The 21,703-nt window shown below is 33.5% G+C and overlaps 3 protein-coding genes across 3 annotated transcripts; all 3 read right to left on the bottom strand.

The window, feature by feature from the left end:
- Positions 1-208: 208 nt before the first annotated feature.
- On the bottom strand, positions 209-13,312 carry DELTA-OAT (ornithine-delta-aminotransferase). Its single transcript, XM_028059694.2, has 10 exons — positions 13,031-13,312; positions 12,331-12,439; positions 11,857-12,087; positions 9,206-9,365; positions 9,049-9,104; positions 7,773-7,925; positions 6,205-6,302; positions 2,925-3,005; positions 1,750-1,983; positions 209-521 (listed from the first exon to the last, which is right to left on the bottom strand). The coding sequence occupies exons 1-10, from the start codon at positions 13,171-13,173 to the stop codon at positions 374-376; spliced, it is 1,413 nt and encodes a 470-aa protein (XP_027915495.2). The 5' UTR covers positions 13,174-13,312; the 3' UTR covers positions 209-373.
- A 1,128-nt stretch (positions 13,313-14,440) lies between these two features.
- Positions 14,441-16,275, bottom strand: LOC146887544 (uncharacterized). Its single transcript, XM_085670568.1, has one exon. It carries the CDS (start codon positions 15,740-15,742, stop codon positions 14,441-14,443), a length of 1,302 nt encoding a protein of 433 aa, XP_085526694.1. The 5' UTR covers positions 15,743-16,275.
- On the bottom strand, positions 15,797-16,705 carry LOC114175103 (uncharacterized). Its single transcript, XM_085670274.1, has 2 exons — positions 16,516-16,705; positions 15,797-16,428 (listed from the first exon to the last, which is right to left on the bottom strand). The coding sequence occupies exons 1-2, from the start codon at positions 16,703-16,705 to the stop codon at positions 15,797-15,799; spliced, it is 822 nt and encodes a 273-aa protein (XP_085526400.1).
- Positions 16,706-21,703: the final 4,998 nt, after the last annotated feature.

The raw sequence follows: 21,703 nt of genomic DNA, 5'->3' as shown, positions 1-21,703 counted from the left end.
TCTTTTTAAAATAAAATTAACTTATAAATAAACCAATTTATAGAAACTTTCATACTTTCTCTAAATTTAAATTAATTTTGATGAAGAATTCAATTTCATTATTATTTTTTATTTGTCCTTGTTGGTCAATCAGAAATATCCTTATTTATAGAGCTAGCTATCACACACCATGAAGTTGTAGGAGACAGGTTCATTCCACACTTAGAGATTTGGAAAGAAAGAACCCTTCTGTTCTATGACATCTTTATTTCATAATAAATGGAATATTTGAAGGTAGTTTTGATGCAGAAGGCAAAGCATTGTTCGTGTGATATAATTTGTTATGAAAGGAAAACTAAAGGTAGGGGCTAACCATATAGCTTTATGTGATTGATTAATCATCATACATGACTCTACCACAACGATCACATGCACTAGAGGCAACTGGAGCAGCTTCTCTTGGCTTCTCCTTCTGCAACTTTGGAACATCAATTTCCAGAACATCAGCCAGGGCCTTGGCACCTTGTTGGATCTCATCCACACTGCAACCATTACATCACTTTTGGTCACATCTTTGCTTTAAATTCCAAATCACATAAATTATCAATGGATATGCTTCACATAACGCTTAAAATTTCCACACTAAACCAAAATCTATACAGACCGACCAGGAATGATGTTACGGGAATTTTCCTCATGAAAGAAATATCTTATTTCTCAAATTCTTTTATATGATAAAAGCACAATTTGGAAAAAGCCAATTAAACGTGTGCATTCTAATAATGGAAGAGAATATACAAATCATGACATGCCTAAATACCTTTCCGAAAATGATGCTCAAGAATTCACATATGTGGATACATCACAACAAAATGGAATTGCTAAAAGAAAAAAATAAGCATCTTCTTGAGGTGACACAAACACATCTTTTCCAAATATATGTCCCTAAATCTTATTGGTGTAAGGTTGTCCTCACTATTGCTCATCTTAACAATAGATTACCCTCTCGGGTTATAGAGGGATGAGTCCCAATGAGTTTATGTCTTCCTTCTTTCCATTTGATTATTATTCTCTCTAGTCTTCATAGTCAAGTATTTGGATGTGTTGTGTTTATCCATATTCAAAGCCAATTCTATGGGAAGTTAGATCCTTGAATTGTTAAATGCATATTCATTGGTTATGTTTTTTATAAAAAAATGATAGCGTTGTTGTCATCCTCCTAGTCAAAAGTTTTTTACCTCCTCGAATGTCTTAAACTAAATCCTTTTACATGAGTCATCAACTTCAGGGTCAGAGTTCTTTTGAAGTTAAGTCTTCTAAATATATTGAGTAATCTTTTGTTTCTTTCATATAGGAACCATCTCATTTGAAACTACTATTGGTATTCCTAATACTTTTCTTGAAACATCTCATATGGATGTCTATGAAGTTGCTCCTAACAAGGGCAACTTTGTTTCCAAGTTAGGGTTAGCTCCAAAACTTAGTCATCCAGTAAATTTTTTACGAATACAATACTGGAGAAGACAAAAGCAATCTAACCTGTTCAAGTTCTTGAAATATATTGTTCTCTTTTTCTTTATTTTTTGAGTCTTACATTAATTTACCGCAGTCTGGCTTCAGTAATATTTGGATTATGCTAGAATCCACTCTTCATCTTCAATAATTGTTCCAATAACAACAAACGAAATCCCAGAGGTAGTACTTTAACTATTTGTCAAACTATAATGATAACTTGGTATAAAGACATACTCTATTGCTTTCATAACTTACCTTATGCAAAGTGGGGGAGTAAAGCGGATTATTGTTTCATGTGTTGGCTTGGCAAGCACAGCTCTTTCCTTCAATTTTTCACTAAGCTCATACACCGATGCAGGGAACAAATTTTTTCTTCTGAACTCAACTCCAATGAATAATCCTCTTCCCCGTACCTCCTTCACATAATCTGGGTATTGCTGTTGAATCTTAAGAAGCTGACCCATGAGCTTCTCTCCCATTTGGATAGATCTGTTCAATAGTAATACATCAATTGCAGATTTTATATATTAATTTCTCAAAGGGAAATTCACGGTAGAGAGAATAAAGAATCAAATTAATAAAGCATTTAGTGAAACTTGGAAACTTAAAAGTTTGAACACAGCTAGAAAACATTCAATGATGAGAAATGAAAACCAAATAAAATAATTTAGAAAATAATTTGATGAGCATAAGCTCTGTAACGGGTGAGGGACTGAGTAGAAAGTTAAAGAGCATCAGAAAGAACTACTAATTCCCTACGTTTAAATTTTCTAAGCAATTAAGTTTAACATCAGGATCCCCAAAATTTGTTGCACTATATAGTACCTTCAATGACCATTCTTTTTCACACGCTCATGTAACTTGTGATTCAAAAAAAAAAAAAAAAAATTATAATATGATTTTCTTATGAAATTTTAAACATGGTCTGAAACTTATTGATGGTGTGAAATTAGAAAAATAAACCACTGAAAATACCAATAATGAGCCAGGTTTGAAAAGTTGTGTTTACTTTTTCAGGAAGGGTGAGAAAAATAAGATCTGAAACAAGATTAGTTATTGTAAGAAGTGCAAATATTAAAGATATTGGAATTGGATGAATATATGTCCCCAACACAGGATAACCTAAATAGTTATTCAACTTCTAAAACTTACTGGGATTTATATGTAACATTTTCAAAAAGGTACAAGAAACATGAAAAAAAAAAATCTCAATCATGTATACCCCAAGACAAGAACAAGATTGTATTCTATATAGTCATTCAACTACCAAATCCCAGGACCTAGTATTGACTACTGAAGCTCTTATTCCACATTCTGATGATGCTAGATCAAATGAAAAAGAAAAAGAAAATACATGTCAATATTTTTTATTCAAGTCTGTATTATAACAAGTATGCATTGACAATATGACTTTGCAAAGCATTTGATACCTCTCAACTAGTTTTTCATTTTTTATCACTTCTAGTGAGGCAATTGCAACTGCACTGGCCAACGGATTTCCACCAAAAGTGCTGTGAAAAATAACAGAGAAGTTCAGCATTATATTTTTAGGTTTCATATTTTAATAACATTGAAATGTATTGCAATAAATAAATTTGTTTTCTGAGTACATGGAAAGAAATAAATGCAAAACGGAAAGAAAAATTTCATGAAAGCTCAAGCATGAAAAACTTTAAAACATATATAGCAATTGAAAGTTCTAAAATGTAACCGAGGGCTGCTGAATTAGTTTGTTAACCTAGAGGGTGTGTTCCCCAAGTGTTTTAGTGGCTTACCACTTTTGAATCAAGCACTTACTAGACCAAAAGTTGTATTTGATAGTCAGGTTGCAACTTTTTCTACTTAAGAGCATAACAACCCGACCTGACTTACACCATAGGACAATTGATGTAACTTATGAGCAATCACCCTTCAACAAATAACCTAATGCAAATTGAACTCGTGACTTTGGTTTTGGCATCAATTGTTGGATTAAGCACTTACCACTAAGCCAAAAGTTATAGCTGATAATCAAAGCGCAACTCTTTCTAAGTAAGAGCGACAATTGATGCACCATGCAACATCTACTGACACATCTATTAGTTGAGGGCCTTGGTTAATTAGTCATTGGTTAGTTAGAGTTACTCAATGAGTCAAAGCTTTGGAGAGGTAGCGTTATGAATAAGGAGAGTCCAGGATCTCTTCAATATCCAAGGACATTGTCAAATTCTTTTGGTCTATCAGTGTTAAAGATATGATTTGATTATATTATATATTGAAATATGATTTTGATTAGATGAAATAGGGAAATATCTTGGTAAATAATTCATTGTTAATTATGGATGATGTTCCTTATTGTTGTATCTCTTCTTTATTACAAAATAAGAATACTCAAATGTGTATATAAAAACAGTTATAAGAAATCCTTTCACTATGGTATCAGAGTAATACCATCCTCTTTGACCTATTTTGTTACTAATTTGCTATTTGCAATTAGGCCATGACATTTTCCATAAAGGCACCAGCCTTAGCATTTACTCTTTGATAACCATCGCATCCTCCAAGCACTTATGCTCCCTAATAGTTATATCACACCCCCCATAGCTCTTTTGCTTCCCAACAATCAATGTACCTTCAAACATTCTTGCTCATTGGCTGTCATCTTTGCCCTTTGAGTACTTTTGATCTCCCAACAATTGTGTGTGCTCTCAAAGCATCTTTACTTTTCAGAAGTCCTCATGCCCTCCAAGCATTTTGTTTTTGTCTCAGGCAACCTCCATTGCTCTTAAAGAATTTTTGCTCTTTGCCAGCGGTTGTTCCCTCAAGCATAATTTTTCTCTCAGTCAATAGTCATGCCCTCAACTAGTTTTTGTTCTCCATTAGTTGTTAACCTCTAGTAGGACCTATCGATCAGAGTCTCCCTTCTCTAGCAATCAATCATTGTCTAACTCGTGGCCAACAACGGTTGCCAATTCCTAAGCATGCCATCTTCATACACATGCACCAAATTGTTAAATAAAGCTTTGCATCATTTACTTTGTCATCACCAACATCCAACTAGTAGTCATGCTCACTAATTCTTTCAAGGGATCTGCATTCCTGAAATCTATAACAAGCTTAACTCATAATATGAATTGATTAAATCAAATAAGGAAATATCGTAGCAAATATTTCCCATTGGTAATTATTGATTTTGTTCTTTATTTCTATATCTCTTCTTCATTACAATCAATAAGTACTTTTTTTGTATCCTCTCCCAGGTTTTAATTATGTGATAGAAAAGATTTGATCTTGGAGTTGTAGTGTTATGAAAATGAATCCACTATTGGATTGGAAGAACAATGCCTATTTGTGGTTGATTAATTCATATTAGTATTACGCAGGCCTTAAGAATACATAAGGAGGAGAACTTATCTAAAGTTTGAATGGCATTGATAGGAGATGCTCTAAATTGGTCATGGAAGCTTTTGAATAAAGTCTATTTAAGTTGACCTATTCTAAAACTCCCTTCAAGTTGGAGCATAAAAATTGTATGTGCCAAGTTTGGAATAAATAAATTCAATTTGAGGTCCTTTCAAGAATTTTGTTAACACATTTGCAAGTTGATCATTGGATCCGAAAAACTTAATACATATTCCTTTGGACAACAACTTTTCCCAAATAAAATGATAGTTGATTTCTATGTGTTTAGTTGTCTCATGGAACTCTGGATTGGAAGCAATGTGGAGAGCAACTTGGTTATCACAATATGTCTTCATTGCCTAGATCTTAAAAAATCTAATTCTTAGAGGAATTCTTTTACCCATACAAACTCACAAGTGAGAAATGTCATTGCCCTATACTCACATAAGCATAGACAACAACATTTTTTTTCTTGCTTTTCCAAGTGATAATATTTCCTCCAATGAAAATACAATATCTTATAAACGTAGTTCACAAATTAGACTAGACTCCTGTTGAGCAACAAATCCAGTAGGTTGCTCCATGCAGACCTCTTCTAGATCACCATGCAGAAAAACATTCTTAATATATAATTGATGAAGCGATGAATGACTAATCATTGTAATGGAAAGGAAAAGTCTAATTGTAGTAATTTTGACCATCAGAGAGAAAGTATCATTGTACTTGAGTTCAAAGATTGAGTAATCATTTGGCAGTCAATTGAGTTTTGAGATGATCAACTTCACCATTTGGTGGAGTATTCATGTACTTTCTTCTCCCCCCTTTTAACTAGTCTCTGAGGGTAGGCTCTCCAAACTAACCATTTTGCTATTGTTAATGGTGTAAAAGAGAAATTTTGGTAAATTAAGCATTACATCAAATATGCTTCATGAAATGGAACCTTGAGGAATTTCATTTTTTATCCAACTACATACTTTTCACCATGGTTAGTTAGTTACTTAGGGTCAATTAGTGTAGTAGTTAGTCAGTAATATGACTAGGAAGTGTCCTAGATTTCTTAAATATAAATTTTTGTCTATGCTAGCACCACAAACATGAATAGAACTAGCACCCCTAACCCAAAATCAAATTAACTATATACTATATGATCCCAAGTTCCTACACAAGAGAGAGTTCAGTCTCTTCACGTGATCAGACTAATAAAGGGATTTTAAGGATGAAAAGTTCAAAACAGATGTCCAGCATAACCTCATAAGTTTGACAACAATAGGCAATGAAATATTATACAAAGCAAATTACAATGAATCATAAGTTTATAATAAAACGAACCTTCCATGTTGTCCAGGTTGTATACAAAGCATCACATCTTTGTCTGCAAGAACTGCACTAACTGGTATAACACCTCCACCCAGTGCTTTACCGAGTACCTAAGTAAAAGGACAGTTATAAAGAGTCATGCATGGTGCTATTAAAAAGGAATACAACCTCAGAAAAAATAAAAATAAAAGTTTGCACTTTGCAGAGAGGCTATATATTTCCCATTTTCTTGATAAAAATATAAAATTGAGTGGACAAGTCTTTCAAGTGGAAGGTGGTTGAATGCAGCTCACACAGCTTCTATTAACAGTTCAACCACACACATTATAAAACATATGTTGGTAGAACTGATTGTGAGGGTTCTACTTCTACAACTAAGAAGAGAGAAGGCACAAGTCTCCAAGGCATGTGTTTATGTTTGATTTCACCACCAATCCCTACAGAAATTATATGCAAAGAGATGTCTTGGCAAATTCCCTTTAAGAGAAATGATTAATGAAGTTTTGGAGATGCAAATAGAAAATGAGAATCGTTGACACGAAATTCAATACATTCTCATTCTTACTCTATAAGTGAAAGAGGATATAAAGAAAGAAAAAATTGGATAAGAATAAATTACCCATCCAAACTCACTAATAAGTTTAATTTTTCCTCACCAATCTCTAAAGAAAATATATGTAATAAGATGCATAACCAATATCCTTCTTTATACAATGTAGTTACTTGATATAGTTTGAGTGCTCAAAATCAAGCATATCGTCAGTGGTAGTTTATGGAATAATAGTTCCATTACTTTTCTCCACATGTAAGAGTATAAAGGAATGACCTGAATGCAAATAATCTAGCGAGTTTTGTACTTCCTATTGTTTTGTTTTTCTGCATGAAGATTGATTTCATTTATAGATCAACTCAAGACTTTTAGTAAGAGCTTTAAACTTTCAAAGTTGTGCACCTCGTCACTCTTGGTGAAAAGTTACATTTGTGAGTCTTAGCAAAAAGTCACATCTCTTAACTCTTGGTGAAGAGTCGCATCTTTTCATTACAACGTGACACAAAAGGATGCAACCTTTTATGAATTTTGAAAATCTTTAACAATATATATTTATACAAAATAGAAGGAAACCCTATATAGATTTTAACTAATAGAATATATCCAAAGGATTGTCATAAAGTAATTTCTTTTACTGAAATCGATGAGAAACTGATCCAAACATGATATCATCTGATTTATCAGTCAAAGAAAAAAAAACAGCATTCCAAAGAATGACATAAGAATCTATTGGAATAAAGATGTTATTTTCTTGCCAATTTCAATTTCAATTTCAAACTGAGTCCATAATTCATTACTGAGATCTTACAAAGACATTCTTGGACCTAACTTACTGTACTTGGAACCAGGTATGAAACTATTGGTGGAGTTCCTGGACCCAGATTATTTAAGGGTGATAGCCAAATTTGCAACAAGAGTTGCCTATAGATTTTGTGAACCTTATGATGACAAAATAATGTTTATATCATTGTTTTCGGAATGAATCAATAGATATAAAGTAGACACAAAGTAAATCTGATTTTGAACTAACCACAACATCTGGGCGAACTTCTTCCCATTCACAAGCCAGCATCTTCCCTGTTCTTCCTAACCCAGATTGTATTTCGTCAGCAATCATCAAGATATTATATTTGGAGCAAAGATCTCTAACAGCTTTTAAATAACCATCTGGAGGAATTATTATCTTTAAAACAAAAATATCATACATTAGAAGAATGTAGAAGTATATTTTGAGAAGAAAGAATATATATAAAAAAAAAAAAGAAGTCTGCAGAATGTTATAGCCATTCTACAGGATGAGATGTATTAGGGTACCAGATAAGTTTTCCATAAATTTAAAGAATTTGAACAGGCAATACATAGTACATATTTTTCACAACATATATAGAATAAAACTAGTTGAAAGATTAATAAAATAAAAAATAAAATATTAGGTCTGGTTATAAAAAACAGTCTCAGAATTAGAAGAAAATAATTTCTCTTATTCAGTCTCATTACATACATATGATATATACACATACATTGATTGGATAATTTAAGAAACAAACTCAATCAATTTTGGGAGACAGATGTTATCACGGACAGTCAAAAAGAAAGCATAATCACTCACGATGTAGAAAAATGTCAGTTCACATTGCTTCTTCCATAAGTAGCTTGTTTACAAATTTTTTATATAATGTGTAAAATATTAAAGTTATTTCATTAGAATTAAAATTAAAAGAACTATAATTTAAATGATACAACTTTTGTATTGTGTTGTTTGAAGGATACAAGTATGCAATAGGATTACAATTTGAATAATGAACACTCAAATTAAGTTTCAATTATTGATTGTAATTAAATAATTTAAGATATAAAAGTAAAATTCATTTTTGTTTTGGGGTACAGGGGAAAAAAATCTAATTGAAAACCATTAAAAGGATTAGTAACAGAACATATAATACAGGATGGTACTGCTCTAGTAACATGTGGAGAATAGAGAAACTAAAAAGGAATATAATGAATTTCGTGCCTTAGGTACACAAGCAATTATTCTTATAATAAAGAAGAGATAGAATAATAAGAACAAAATCAATATTTAGTTATAGGAAATATTTGGTAAGAAATTCCCCATCAAATTATATCATATCTTCCTGTTTAATGTAATCAATACATATCTGTGACAAAAACATATCATGTCTTTTTTGTAAGTACTAATGTAAATAGATTAGAGAAAGATACGAGTATATAGCAACTTCCTTAGCATATCAATTCAATCAAGGCGTCTGATACCAAGCTCATTAAATATGCACTTTAAAAAAACTTACCCCAGCTTCACCTTGGATAGGTTCTAAAATAAATGCAGCTATGCGTTCTCCTTTTTCTGCAGTTCATTGAGAAAATTCAAATAATAAACTTCACAGATCTCTCATGATAAAGCAAACTACTAATGAGAAGGAATAAGTATACAGCACAGAGCAGAACCTTTAAAAATTCTTTCAAGGGCATCAGCATCACCAAAATCAACTTTAACATGGCCAGGTAATAAAGGACCAAAACCACGGGTAGCTTCATTATCACAGCTCATAGATATGACCCCTAATGTACGACCATTGAAGCAGCCACAACATGAGACAATAATAGCCTGAAACAAATGTCCATCAGTAAAACGACTCATTTCATAAAACTATTGAACAGATTCTCATAAAAAGTACAATGGAAATAGCATAGCAGATGGCTGTGCTCAACTACAGCAAAATATCTTTCAGGCTCTAAAATTGAATAGTGAATTACTGACCTTATCACCACACAACAATAGTAGAAAAAACTAAACATGAATTGATAAACTTTCTACATCATATTAAACAGAAAAGAGGATGACAAAATAAATTTCCTACATCTTCTCTTTGTACTGGAAGAATACCATATATTTAGCTGTAAAGAATTATACATCTTTGTTTGAAACCAAGAATTGAAAAGAAAAATAAAAGAAAGATTTTTATTGAACAGAATGAAAAGAACAAGAAATAGGAGAGAACTCTCTCCTCCAAGGGTTTCCCCCTTCACAAAAAGATTTCTCCTTTTAAAAAGAGCTACTCAGTCTGCAAAATGAACATCGTGTCATTCTCCTATCCTTCTTCCCCTATGTATATCTAATCAACACAAGTAACTAGCTAACTCATTAATACTATATTTAGCTTAACTAACTTCTCCTTCTGCTTATACCCTTACATTACACCCTTCCTAAAATTAAACCTTGTCCTCAAGGTTGGAATGTGAAAGCTAGATCCCATGGTCATCTTCATCACCATGATCTTCACAATGCTTTATTTCAATATGAATGGAAACACACTGTCACAGCATGCACTCACAGGTTTGGTGGCTTGGGCAGTGGTCGAGACGAGGCAAGACTCTAATAACATGATGCACTATGACTTCCTCTAAGCCTTCCTTTCATTGACTCAATTGCTAAGTTATCATCCATAATGCAATAAAGTTTCTAAAGGCTCACCCAACAAGTTATCATGGTTGAATCCAACAGAGAATTTTAATTTGAATTTTGAAAGTAAATAATACATGGTAGTGTCTACCTTCAACTTCCTTTTTGATTAATTCTACAATTGGGTTTTCAAGAAACTGATATTCACTCTCTTTATTGATGCATCAACTTCTTCCACAATCATAATCTTTGTTTCTCTAGCTAATTTCACTTCATTTTTGGATTTTTCAGCACTTCAAGGGGTGTGATTCTTGATTATTGAACCATCTTTACTTCTACTTATTTTATTTCAAGAATTGCAATTCATTTCCATCTCACTTAAAATTGCCACTCTTCAAATCCGTTTCCCCTTCTATGCTCCCATCAAAGGTGGGTAGTCCTACCTTTCTTGTCCAAGAACTAGCCTCTGCTTCAATGCATCTTGACCCCCTTCACTCCATGTTGTTTTTCTTTTACCTAGTCAATTGTGGATGCTCATCATTCAATATCTTGTGCAACATGAGTTTCTCTTTCAAAAACACTGTGGAAGTTTCCATTTTTTTGCTGCAAGTTTCTATCTCAATTTGCTCTTTTTGAATGGCAGCCAATATTTGAAAGAGTGACTACCATAATTATCTTTGAATCTTTTTATCAAAGTTGTGGACAATGATTCCCAATATGAATCTGGGTCATCTTAGCACCAATGATAGAACCATAGCAATGCCGCCCTCCTGGTCATGAATGCATATTACAGCTAATGGAATAAATGAATTTCTTGCACCTCAGATCTTTTCCAACTATAGCAATCCAGCCATGATCTGCCGCGAGGAACTCTGGCAATTTCCCCATGGCCCAAATTTGTGCTACCTCCATCTCTAACACTAGCTCTCCCTCGAAGATCCAACAGATTGCACCAGCACCAATTACTCAGGAACAAAGAATTGAAAAGAGGATTAAAGTAAAGTGTTTTTATTGTGTAGAATGAAAAGAACAAGGAATAGGAGAACAATCTCTCCCCCAAGGATTTACCTTCAAAAGGATTTCTGTCCTTTTGAAAAGAGCTAATGCTCAATCTACAAAATGAACATCCTTCCCTTCTCCTATCCTTCTTCCCCCTATTTATATCTAACTAACACCACAAGTATTTAACTAACTCATCAGTATTCTAACTGACTAACTTCTTCTTTTTATACCGTAACAATCTCATCAGTCATAATTAGAATGTTTTCCTTTAAATTTTTGTCGGTGTTCACATCAACAAATGCCTAAGTATTACCGAGACAAAAGAGAAATTATACTCGGTAATTACATTTGTCATGTATGCTGGATTCAATGTTATGTATCTTTAGATAATTTTATTTTCCATACTACAGCTATGAGAATTGAGCAACTGTTTATCTATTTTAAGATACACAACCTACAACATGGCCTCAAATGGTATGGTAAATACATTTGAGAACGTCTAAACTGTTACATTACAGTACAGACATGTAAATTATAAGAGTTTAGTACAATTTACCATTAAAAATAATTATGATTATTGAATCACTACCTATGGCCCATATAATGTAAAGATGCAGTAGTTGGATCATAAAATTTTGCAAAATTGTAACATATGATATCACAACTATTAGCATGCATAATCTCATATAAATACCTCATCTTTGGGAATTCTTTTCTTTTCATAACCCCACTTTCGTGCTAATTTCATAGCTGTTTCCACACCTTCAGCACCAGTATTCATAGGAAGTACCATATCATAACCAAACATGGCTGTCACGTACTCTGCAAAGAGTGGAAAACGATCATTATAGAAGGCTCGAGAGCTCACGGTCAGCCTTTCTACCTGTTCTTGTAATGCTTTCAGGATTTCAGGATGGCAGTGTCCCTAAGGGAAAATAAAAAGCACTTATGTTATTAGAACATCTATACTAGTTATTTTCCCAAAAATAGAGGAATAACAAAAGAAAAAGTAGTAGCAACAGTACAAGGGATCCGGTAAGAGTTAATAGACTCATTCCATAAAGGAAGCAAAAAGGAGGAACATAAGAATAATTATTCATTACAGCACCATTCTGTAGAAAAATTAAGATCCGGAGAATTGTGAATACTAAGATCCAGTCGATTGTACCTGATTAACAGCAGAATAACCAGCTAGAAAATCTAGATATTTTTTTCCCTCTGGATCCCAAACAGAGGTTCCCTTTGCTTGAGAAAATACAATCGGAAGTGGATGGTAACTGCATTTGAAACAGGAACTATCAGTTCAATATTACACCAAAATAAATTAATTAAACCCCTGAACAATCTATGGAACTCAAAATTTGTGAAAAGAAAAGATACTTAAGCAAGCACCCAAAAGGAAGCTATGCTCAATACCAACCAGATAAGTTGACAGCCAAGAAATAGCAACTGAGACTGTTTATTAATTGAGAATGTTTTAAGGAAACTCGGGACATAAAAGAGTTCAAAAAGACCCAAATTCATTTTTTCTGCAATGTTGTCAGAGTTCTGCAGGTACTACTTTAAGCTTAGGTGATGAAAAAACAGACTAAACAACGTGATTACCTTGAAGTACAATTTTTTTAATCACACTTTCAGATTACCACTCATGATTAGTTTTATGATTTCTTTTTATAACGAACGACTAAAAAACTTATATCATTCATTCAACCTACGGAGATTTAACCTGATCCGAGTGGGATAATATCATCAGATTAGAAGTTATAGAGAAGAAGAGAAACTAAGACAAGCCCAGAAGTAAAAATCTCGCCTTTGGGGCGTAGCAACATGTGGAGTACATTGAAAGACGAAAAGAAAGAGAAACGTACTTGTGAGCACTGTGTTCATATTCCTTGTTCATGATCGTCTGAGAAGAAGAGGAAGAAGCATTAACTTCAGTGGCAACCCCAAAACTCCTGCTTCCCTTGCAAATCTTTCGTAGCAAACATTGCACCGGTCTCGTTGCAGCCATTGATGAGATACAAAGGTTTCCCAAATTCCTCTGATTCAAGCAAATCTTAATAATATGAAAGTACTACTGGGTTAACAATGTTCACCCAACTTGTTTTTATTTATTTGGCGTGTGCTTATGATGCGCCTAGGAGTGAAAAAGATACGAAATAGGAAAACATTTTAATATATAATAATAACTAACGGAAATGCTGGCACGGTTCCCTTTTTTTTTTCCAACACACACTCTACACTTTAGTTAAATAGACCGCACGGTTTTAAAATAGGTTAGAATTTTAGCCGAATTCTGACCTTTGTTTTTTTGTCCCTTAATAGAATATTAGTTTGAATTCAATTTTTGAGTGTTTTGTTGTTGTTGTTGTTTTCTGATTCTTTTAAAATAAACGATGGAAAAAATAAAGATAAATTAAAATGATGAAAATTATTGTAGTAATAATTTTTTTTGTGTTGTAAGGTTTTGAAAAAATAAATTACTTAATAATAATTTTGGTGTAGAAAGTAAAAAAAATGAAAATAAATAGTAACATGATTATAGTTGAAATAAATAAATAACTTATTGTTTTCAAATCAAATCATCTTATTTTTCTTTCTTATTTTACTAAACATCGATTACTAAATAAATTTATAACTAAATTTTCTTTCCTAGTCATTAACTTTAATTTAAATCATCTAGAGCTTCAAAACTTTTTTCATCACAATATTTTATTAATATTTAATAAGAAAAGTGTAAGGCTCACTTTTTCTGTTCCTAATGTTTAAGGGTCTAGTCTTATCTGTTGGGCCTAAGGCTAGTCCATAGGGTGTCTCAAGACCCCTTTCAGCCTCTTGGTTTTCCATTCTGCCTCCATTTTGCAAGACAGTTTCCTTCCTCACTTCTCTTTTATTTCTTTTCAGAGGCTCTACTAGGGCTTGGACGTAAGTCGGTCCTCAACTCATACTTTCTCTTCTCTAGTTTTATTGCAGTGGTTCCAACTAGGGTTCATCTTAGTAACCTCGTTTTCGATTTGGTGTCAGCCAGTGGCGGAACTAGACCAAAAATTATAGGGGTGCCAAATTATATTTGTTATATATAATTTTTTTTAATTAAAAAATAATAATTTTTTAATTAAAAAAAATTAATTTTTTTACATCGTTTTTTTTATTCAAAATAAGCATTCATGACAATAGAATCTAAACAATATAACAATAATATATATATATATGAAAGAGTAACATAAAGTTTATCATCAACAATAATATAAAAAAAAAACAACAAAAGTTACCTTTATTCAGAGTGCTCCTTTACGCTCTTTCAATGACTTAAAATCTTCAATAATTGAATCAGAGCTGAAGCTAGTTGCAATATCCCTTTCAATATAGATTATCATAGTGTTTGTTAAAAATTCAGCCTCCATCTTATTTCTCAACTTGTTCTTGATTATTTTCATTGCAGAAAAAGATCTTTCAATTGTAGCTATAGAAACTGGAAGAGTCATGATAAGACGAAGTAATCTATCTATCAAGTAGTAAACTTCAGACTTTTTTGTTGTTGGCAAACATGTACATAACTCTTGCATTGTTGATAAATTCTTCAAATTTGAATCTTGACGAGCATCAATAATGAAATGTTGAAGTTGAAAATTCAAATTAATCTTCTCTTGCTCATTGAAATCCATGGGATAATATTTTTCCACAAGAGTGCAAATTTTATCAATATTAAAAGCTTTATAAGCATCCTTAGGATTCAAAGCAGAGCTTAGAATTAATAACTCCATTGCTTGGTCATTAAATCTACTATTTAACTCTTGTAATTGCTTATCAATGGTAACAAAGAATATTTCAACTTTAAAATAATTCTCCACTGTAATATAATCCTTTTGGTGACGAGAGCGTCCTTGCCTTGCTACATAAGAAGCCCCAAAATTAGGCACCTTAATATCATGTTTTTCACAAAAAGAAGTCACATTTTTTAATAACTTATCCCAACCATTTTCTCTCAAGTTTTGAATAAGTCCTTTTGTAGAACAAACTAGACGCATAACATTAACTATATCCTGAGATTGTTGTTGTAATGCTTGACAAAGAACATCTGTTATCCCCATAATTTCTCTCATCAAATACAAGATCAGTATAAACTCAAATGAGATCAAGCTTTTGTAAGCATTATCAGCATCACCACGTTGTGAATAAGTAGATCCATCAACAGTAATTTTTTCTAGAACTAAACAAGTTGCATCATACATATTGATCAAGCTACAAATAGAAGAGAAATGGGAGCTCCAACGGGTATCTCCAGCTCGTTTTAAAGTACCAATTTGATTTGCTCCTTTACCCTTTTCAAGCTCATCAATTTCTAACAAATATGCAATTTCATCTAACTTGGCAGCCTGTAACTCATCATGACGTTTACTAGAAGAGCAAACAATATTGACAATGAAAGTCAATTTTGAAAAGAATTGATGAATTGGAATAACTTCTCTTGATGCAGCAACCAAGGCAAGTTGTAACCGATGAGCAAAACAATGAACATAATATGCATAAGGACAATCAGTCAAAAATAATGCTTGTAATCCATACCATTCTCCTCTCATATTGCTAGCACCATCATACCCTTGACCACGGATATTAGAAACATTAAGATTATGTCAAGATAGTACAACACACAATTCATTCTTCAAAGTTATTGCTGCAGTGTCTTTAACATGCACAATATCAAAAAATCGCTCTTGAATAAAACCATTTTTATCAACAAATCTCAAAACAAGAGCCATTTGCTCTTTTTTTGATTCATCACGAGCTTCATCAACAACTATACAAAACTTGGAATCCCCAATTTCCTCACGAATATGATTTTTCACTTTACTAGAAAGAATATTCAATAACTCCTTTTGAATTTTGGGTGAAGTATATTTGGAATTGAATGGAGCATTTTCCAACACAACTTTTGCAACTTCATCATTGTATGATGCTATGAGTTTTATCATCTCAAGAAAATTACCTTGGTTCCTCGATTCAGTACTTTCATCATGACCTCTAAAAGCACAAGCTTGAAGTGATAAAAAACGAACTGTGTCGATTGAAGTCTTGAGACGTAACCGATTCTTCATAATTTGATCTGAGCTTTGCACTTCCAAAACATTCCTAATGTGACAATTTTGATTTAACAAGTCTTGACAAGCAGACACTACAATATTGTGTGGTGAACAAGGATCCTTCCCAATGTGTTTAAGGAAAGCACAATTTTTTCCATTATTAACTTTTCTCCAATTTTTAAAACCTATAAAATAACATTCAAAAAGTTAAAACATGTTGATGACAATAAACTTATTGCCAATTAGAATTCAATGAAAATAAACTCAATTACCTGTAACAATGAAAACATTTGAGCCAGGTCGTCCGCTTGGTTTTTTACTAAAAAGATAGCATGGTAAGTAATATGCAGCATCTTTTAATGGCGAATACTCTGACCATGAAGGAAATAAGCTAAACCATGTGTACTGAAATCTTCTTGGATGATCATCTTTACCAGAAAATGGATAATTTTCTAGACGCATTTGATATGGACCCCATTTTAGATAAGCCCTTCGTACCTCATCAATTTGATTTGGTGGGTATTGCCAAATTTGAAGACGCTTTCCCAGATCACGTTCTAAAGTATTTTCAAATTCATTATGTGTAACTTTAGGAACCTTAGAGAGTTGTTTTTCATTTTCTTCAATATTTGGATTCTCATGAAGTTTCTCAATTTTAGATGATGTAGATGCATTTTTTTCATCTTCATCACAAGCCTTCCTCTTGAAAAAAGAATCAATTCTTTTACTCTTTATCATAATTTTTCTAATATAAATTTTTCACCTCTCACCTATTTACAAAAAGATAAAATTATGAATACCCCAAATTAAATCTTAAAAGCAAGACTCAATATTTTAAGAAAACTAATAACTTCTAAATGATTAGCTTCCCTTACCTTAGAGTAGATTCCTAATCTTGTTCTTCCCTTACACAACTTTAAAGCTTAAAATAGCTCTATCTACACAGAGAAGAGTTTGATCAACAATTAAAGCATGATTTTATGATCTCTAACAGATAGATATATGCCTAGAGCGTAGAAAAGCCACATACAAGAGGAAAACATATTGCTTCAAAAATAAAAAGGAAAAGATGAACTTACTCAAAAGAAGAAATTGTTCGGTTCAAAATATTCCTTAACTCTTCAATTTTGCCGTAGTACAATTTGATTTTGAAAATAATAAGGAATTGATGGTGAAAATTGAGATGGAAATAAAAGGGGAGAAAGAGATGGAGGCACGGAAGAGAGAAACCAAATAGAAAAGTATAAAAAATTATAATAGAGAACAAAACGTGATTTTTAAATTTTAAAACAGATTTTTTAAACTAAATTAAGGTAATAATATATAAATAAAATAATAATATATAAATAAAGTAATAATATATAAATAAAGTAGTAATATATAAATATATTTTTTTAAATATATAGAAAATAAAATAAAATAAAAATTAATTAATATAAATAGAGTAATAATTTTTAAATATTATTTTTATATATATAAAAAAAAATGAAAACAAAAACGGTTGGGGGAGCCGTGGCTCCCCCTTGTCCCTTAGTCTTAGTATTGTGAACCTGTCATACACTGCCTTCCACATTACAGACTACCCAATCACAAATTACCCCAAAAATCACTTCTCACACTTAATCTATATACTTTTACTCTCCCTCAACCTCTGTCCAATATTCCTTAATCCACTCTCATTAAACAAAATGACACCACAAAGTCCTTAACATTGTTTTGCACCTCACAGCCACACACTATCAATTTGTACTGGCGCCTAGCGGCAAATAATGTGCTGCCAAGCAGTACTTGCAATTCTGGACAACTCAAAATTTTCCCTACACCTGCGAAGACCTCATAAATCCCCAACTCCATCTCTCTAGCTATTCACATAATCCAACAATTCAATCATGCTTCCAATGATGTCTAATACATAATTAAGTGCGTAAGTACAGTTTCCTTACGGGAATTCATGCATCCATTAGTCCTAGACGCAACATCCCAATCCTTTCCAAACCCCAAAATATATCCATACCATTATTTACCCAACTACCTTAAACTATTGCAGAAACCAATGGTTTATGAAATGCAATATTCAACCATGGCTAAAAGTCCCTTTTTCCACCGATCAGAAATAGCCTAGAAATCACAAAAGTCCCAAAATGAGCCAAGTTAGCTCGCGTCGCCTAATGGGTGTAAGACCCGTGAAATTTAATTAATTAATAAATGCGGGTAGTGGGAGCTATTATGCCATTAAATGTTAATTGATGTGACATGGAATAGTACTAGGTCACATGGTTGAGAATACTTAGTTATGTTGAAAGGACTTGGGTTTTAGTCCTATGTATGTCAAATTGTGTGTTATTTAATTGATCATTATTTTAATAATATGCTTGATCACGGTGAGTGATAATATAATCTTAGAATTATAGGATTTATCACGAAACATGAATTGGTTGAATGGTTGTGCATTGATTTGACATTAGCATGGTAATGGGTTTGAACGTTTGTAGAACCAAATTAAACTTTCTTTTTGTCAAAATTCTTTTTGGTATGGAAGGGAAAGGTCATAGAAACCCTAGCCGTCAGAGGGCAGCTAGGAAGGCTGCAAAAATGATCATGAAACAACCATTGAATGACCATTAAGCTAAGTTTAATGTCAATTTTCGTTTTTTTGACATTAAGCTTGATTAAGGTAGAGTTAAGAGAACCATTGAAGAGGAAAGAGAGGGTTTTGAGACTACCATTAGTGAGTGTTGTGAGGAAAGGTTTCTGAGCACGTAAACTGGAATTTGGGAGACATTGCAGCAAGGCGTGAGAGTGGTAACAAAGGAGACGATAGTTGATCAAGGAGGAACTCTTACACAATCAGTTTAAGTAAGGAATTCAGGTTAGGGGAGCTGAACCTCGTAAATTTTATGTTTAAGATTAATTGAATGATGTATTGTATGATTATGCATGAACATCCTCTGTCTTGGCTTGAATTTCGGGTTTCTGGAATTTTTCCAGAAACCGCCTAACGGGCGATGAACTGCCGCCAAACGACTAAAGCATTTTTGTGTTATTTCTGGGTTCCTAAAGAGGAACCGCCTGGCGGCATGATCTTGAATGCCAGGCGACACTTGCATGTTGCACCTAGTTTTCTGGGTTTGTATGCACGGCCTGGTAGTGATGAACACTCGCCAGGTGACGCGAGTCAATTTGACTCGATTTTGGTGTTTTGGGATTTCTGGGATGATTCTGATTAGGGAAAAAGACAGTACTAACTGTTTGTGAATGATTAAAAGTCATATTTCGTTGAATTGTATGTAATTGGAGGTTAAATTGGATGAAAAATTGTATGAACATCGTTTTAGGGTAAATGATTTGGGATTTTATAGTTGCACTAAATTAAGTGGAAAATATTAATGGAATTCGTATATTGGAAGTTTTAGGAATGAATTGTGAACCTAAACATGCGAATGCAACCTATTGAGTCAAAAATTGAGTGAAATCAGAATAGTTGGGTTGGTTAAGATTCGCAGGTTCAGGGGGTGAAATTCTGGGTTCCTGGAACAACATGAACTACCTGGTGGCACTCAATTTGCCGCTAGACGCTATACTAGAGCAGTGGGCTTTGTGTGTTTTGGTGTATAGTGGAGTTGGGAAACTAATCTGGGTCATGTGGAGCATAACTTTCAGGAGTTGGGAATATTATGGGGATTTGTCTACGTTGAAAATGTGGTGTAAATATTAGTAAGGTCTAATTATGATGTATTGGAGTTGGGTGAAGATGGAGGTAATATTTGGGGTAAAGGATAAAGATAGAATATAAGTGTTTGACCTTAATAATGGCATTTGGAGAAGTAGTATAAGATTGCCTTAGACAATCCAAAGGATTGGTATATTTGTATTAGTGAACCTATATGGGTGTAGGAAGTTGGTAACGAGCTAGCAATTGTGGGAATTGACACAATTAACTTTGCCAGGGTTGTTTAAGGTTCGTCAATGTGATTGAGAATGGAATTTGTACGGTATGCTTGAAAAACAATATTACGCGAGTACTGATTTAGCGTTTGGCAGTGATATTGGACCCGCCAGGCGATATCTATAACTGTAGAGGATAATAAAGACGTGTGGCGCTTGACGATAAGAGTTGTACCGTCAGGCAATACGTGCAATGACAGAGTGTTTATAGGCGCTTGGCGCCTGACGGCACGTGTCTCCCACCAGGTAGTCTGGAAGCATATCTCGCCTAGCGGCTTAAGAGCAGCGTCAGGTGATAATGAAAAGACAGGGCCTGTGTTTTACTTACTTTGAATGTGCGTGGTCTACAAGGCTTTGACGATATCTCGAAGGTCGGCTTGCTGGTGTTCCTTGAGTTGTGGCTCAAAACGCATCCCTTGAGTTGTGGCTCAGGATAGGGGTTAAGCACGTGGCATTCCTTGAGTTGTGGCTCAGAATGGTATCTCTTGAGTTGTGGCTCGGGTTGGTGAGTGTTGCCGGTGTGAGTGTTGATGAGCATATCATATATAGATATATTCATGCATTAGTTTAGGACATTTTTATTCATTTGTGCATTATTTGACTCATTTCATCATGCGTTATCTAGTTTCGGATCATACATTTGGATTGGTGCGTTGTTTGTGTAAACAGGTCTGAAAGGAGTAAGTTAGACGCAAAATAGTAAGTTCCACAAGTGCTTGGTGGTGTCTTCCACGACTTGTGGAGTTGGCTTCAAAAGATGCAATTTTCAAAACAGTTTATTCCCTAGGTGCCTGGTGGATTTTTCCACGACCTGTGGTTTTGTGCAGTGAATTGGAGGATACAAAACAGGGTGTTCCACAGGTGCCCGGTGGATTTTTCCACGACCTGTGGTTTTGACTTCAGAAGATCATGCGCAAAATAGAGTGTTCCATAGGTGACCTGTGGATTTTTCCACAACCTGTAGATTTTCTAGCGAGAAACTTAAAGATTATGTGGACTCAAAAAGATTTCAAAGAAAAAGAAAATATAAAGAGGAGAGATAGGGGGAAACGGTTAGAGGAGAGAGAAAGTGATCTCAGCAAAGAGGAACGTGGGAAAAAGATAAAAGGAAGCGTTGACGGGAAAGAAACTTCTTCTTCTTCCTCTCGTTTTTCATCTGTTTTTTGGACAACCGTTTAGTGTTTTTTATTTCAGTATGCAAAACTAATTCCATTTTGTTAGAGGATTGGTGTAATACTTTGGATTATAGGTTCTACTCTTTACATTTGATGTTTTGTTAATGTTCTTCATCTCAGTGCTCTGTTTATGGTTGTATCGTTTATTTATGAGCAATTTCACAATTGGGAAATTGGGGATTGTTTGTGATTATAAACAAGACATTGGGGGTTCGAATTCAATAAATAGATTTTACCTACTAAGGGATTAGGGGTAAAACAGCTCCCAGTGAACTCAAGTGGATGATTATATTACTTGCATCAATTAAAAAGGAGTAGAATTTTATAGGAAAAAGTACGA

Source organism: Vigna unguiculata, chromosome 3 (assembly GCF_037176805.1).
Source record: "Vigna unguiculata cultivar grain cowpea cultivar isolate G323 ecotype 2 chromosome 3, ASM3717680v1, whole genome shotgun sequence".
In the NCBI taxonomy this organism is placed as follows: Eukaryota; Viridiplantae; Streptophyta; class Magnoliopsida; order Fabales; family Fabaceae; genus Vigna; species Vigna unguiculata.
The sequence above is the reverse complement of the archived record's forward strand: the minus strand, read 5'-3'. Positions and strand labels throughout refer to the sequence as shown.

Excerpts from the sequence above, each read along its gene's own strand:
- LOC146887544 (XM_085670568.1), bottom strand. The coding sequence starts at position 15,742 with ATGAGAGGAGAATGGTATGGATTACAAGCATTATTTTTGACTGATTGT.
- LOC114175103 (XM_085670274.1), bottom strand. The coding sequence starts at position 16,705 with ATGCGTCTAGAAAATTATCCATTTTCTGGTAAAGATGATCATCCAAGA. Across the intron at positions 16,429-16,515 it reads AAATGTTTTCATTGTTACAG|GTTTTAAAAATTGGAGAAAA; the intron begins GTAATTGAGTTT and ends GTTATTTTATAG.
- DELTA-OAT (XM_028059694.2), bottom strand. The coding sequence starts at position 13,173 with ATGGCTGCAACGAGACCGGTGCAATGTTTGCTACGAAAGATTTGCAAG. Across the intron at positions 12,088-12,330 it reads GTTATTCTGCTGTTAATCAG|GGACACTGCCATCCTGAAAT; the intron begins GTACAATCGACT and ends ATTTTCCCTTAG. Across the intron at positions 9,366-11,856 it reads AAAGAATTCCCAAAGATGAG|GCTATTATTGTCTCATGTTG; the intron begins GTATTTATATGA and ends CATTTGTTTCAG.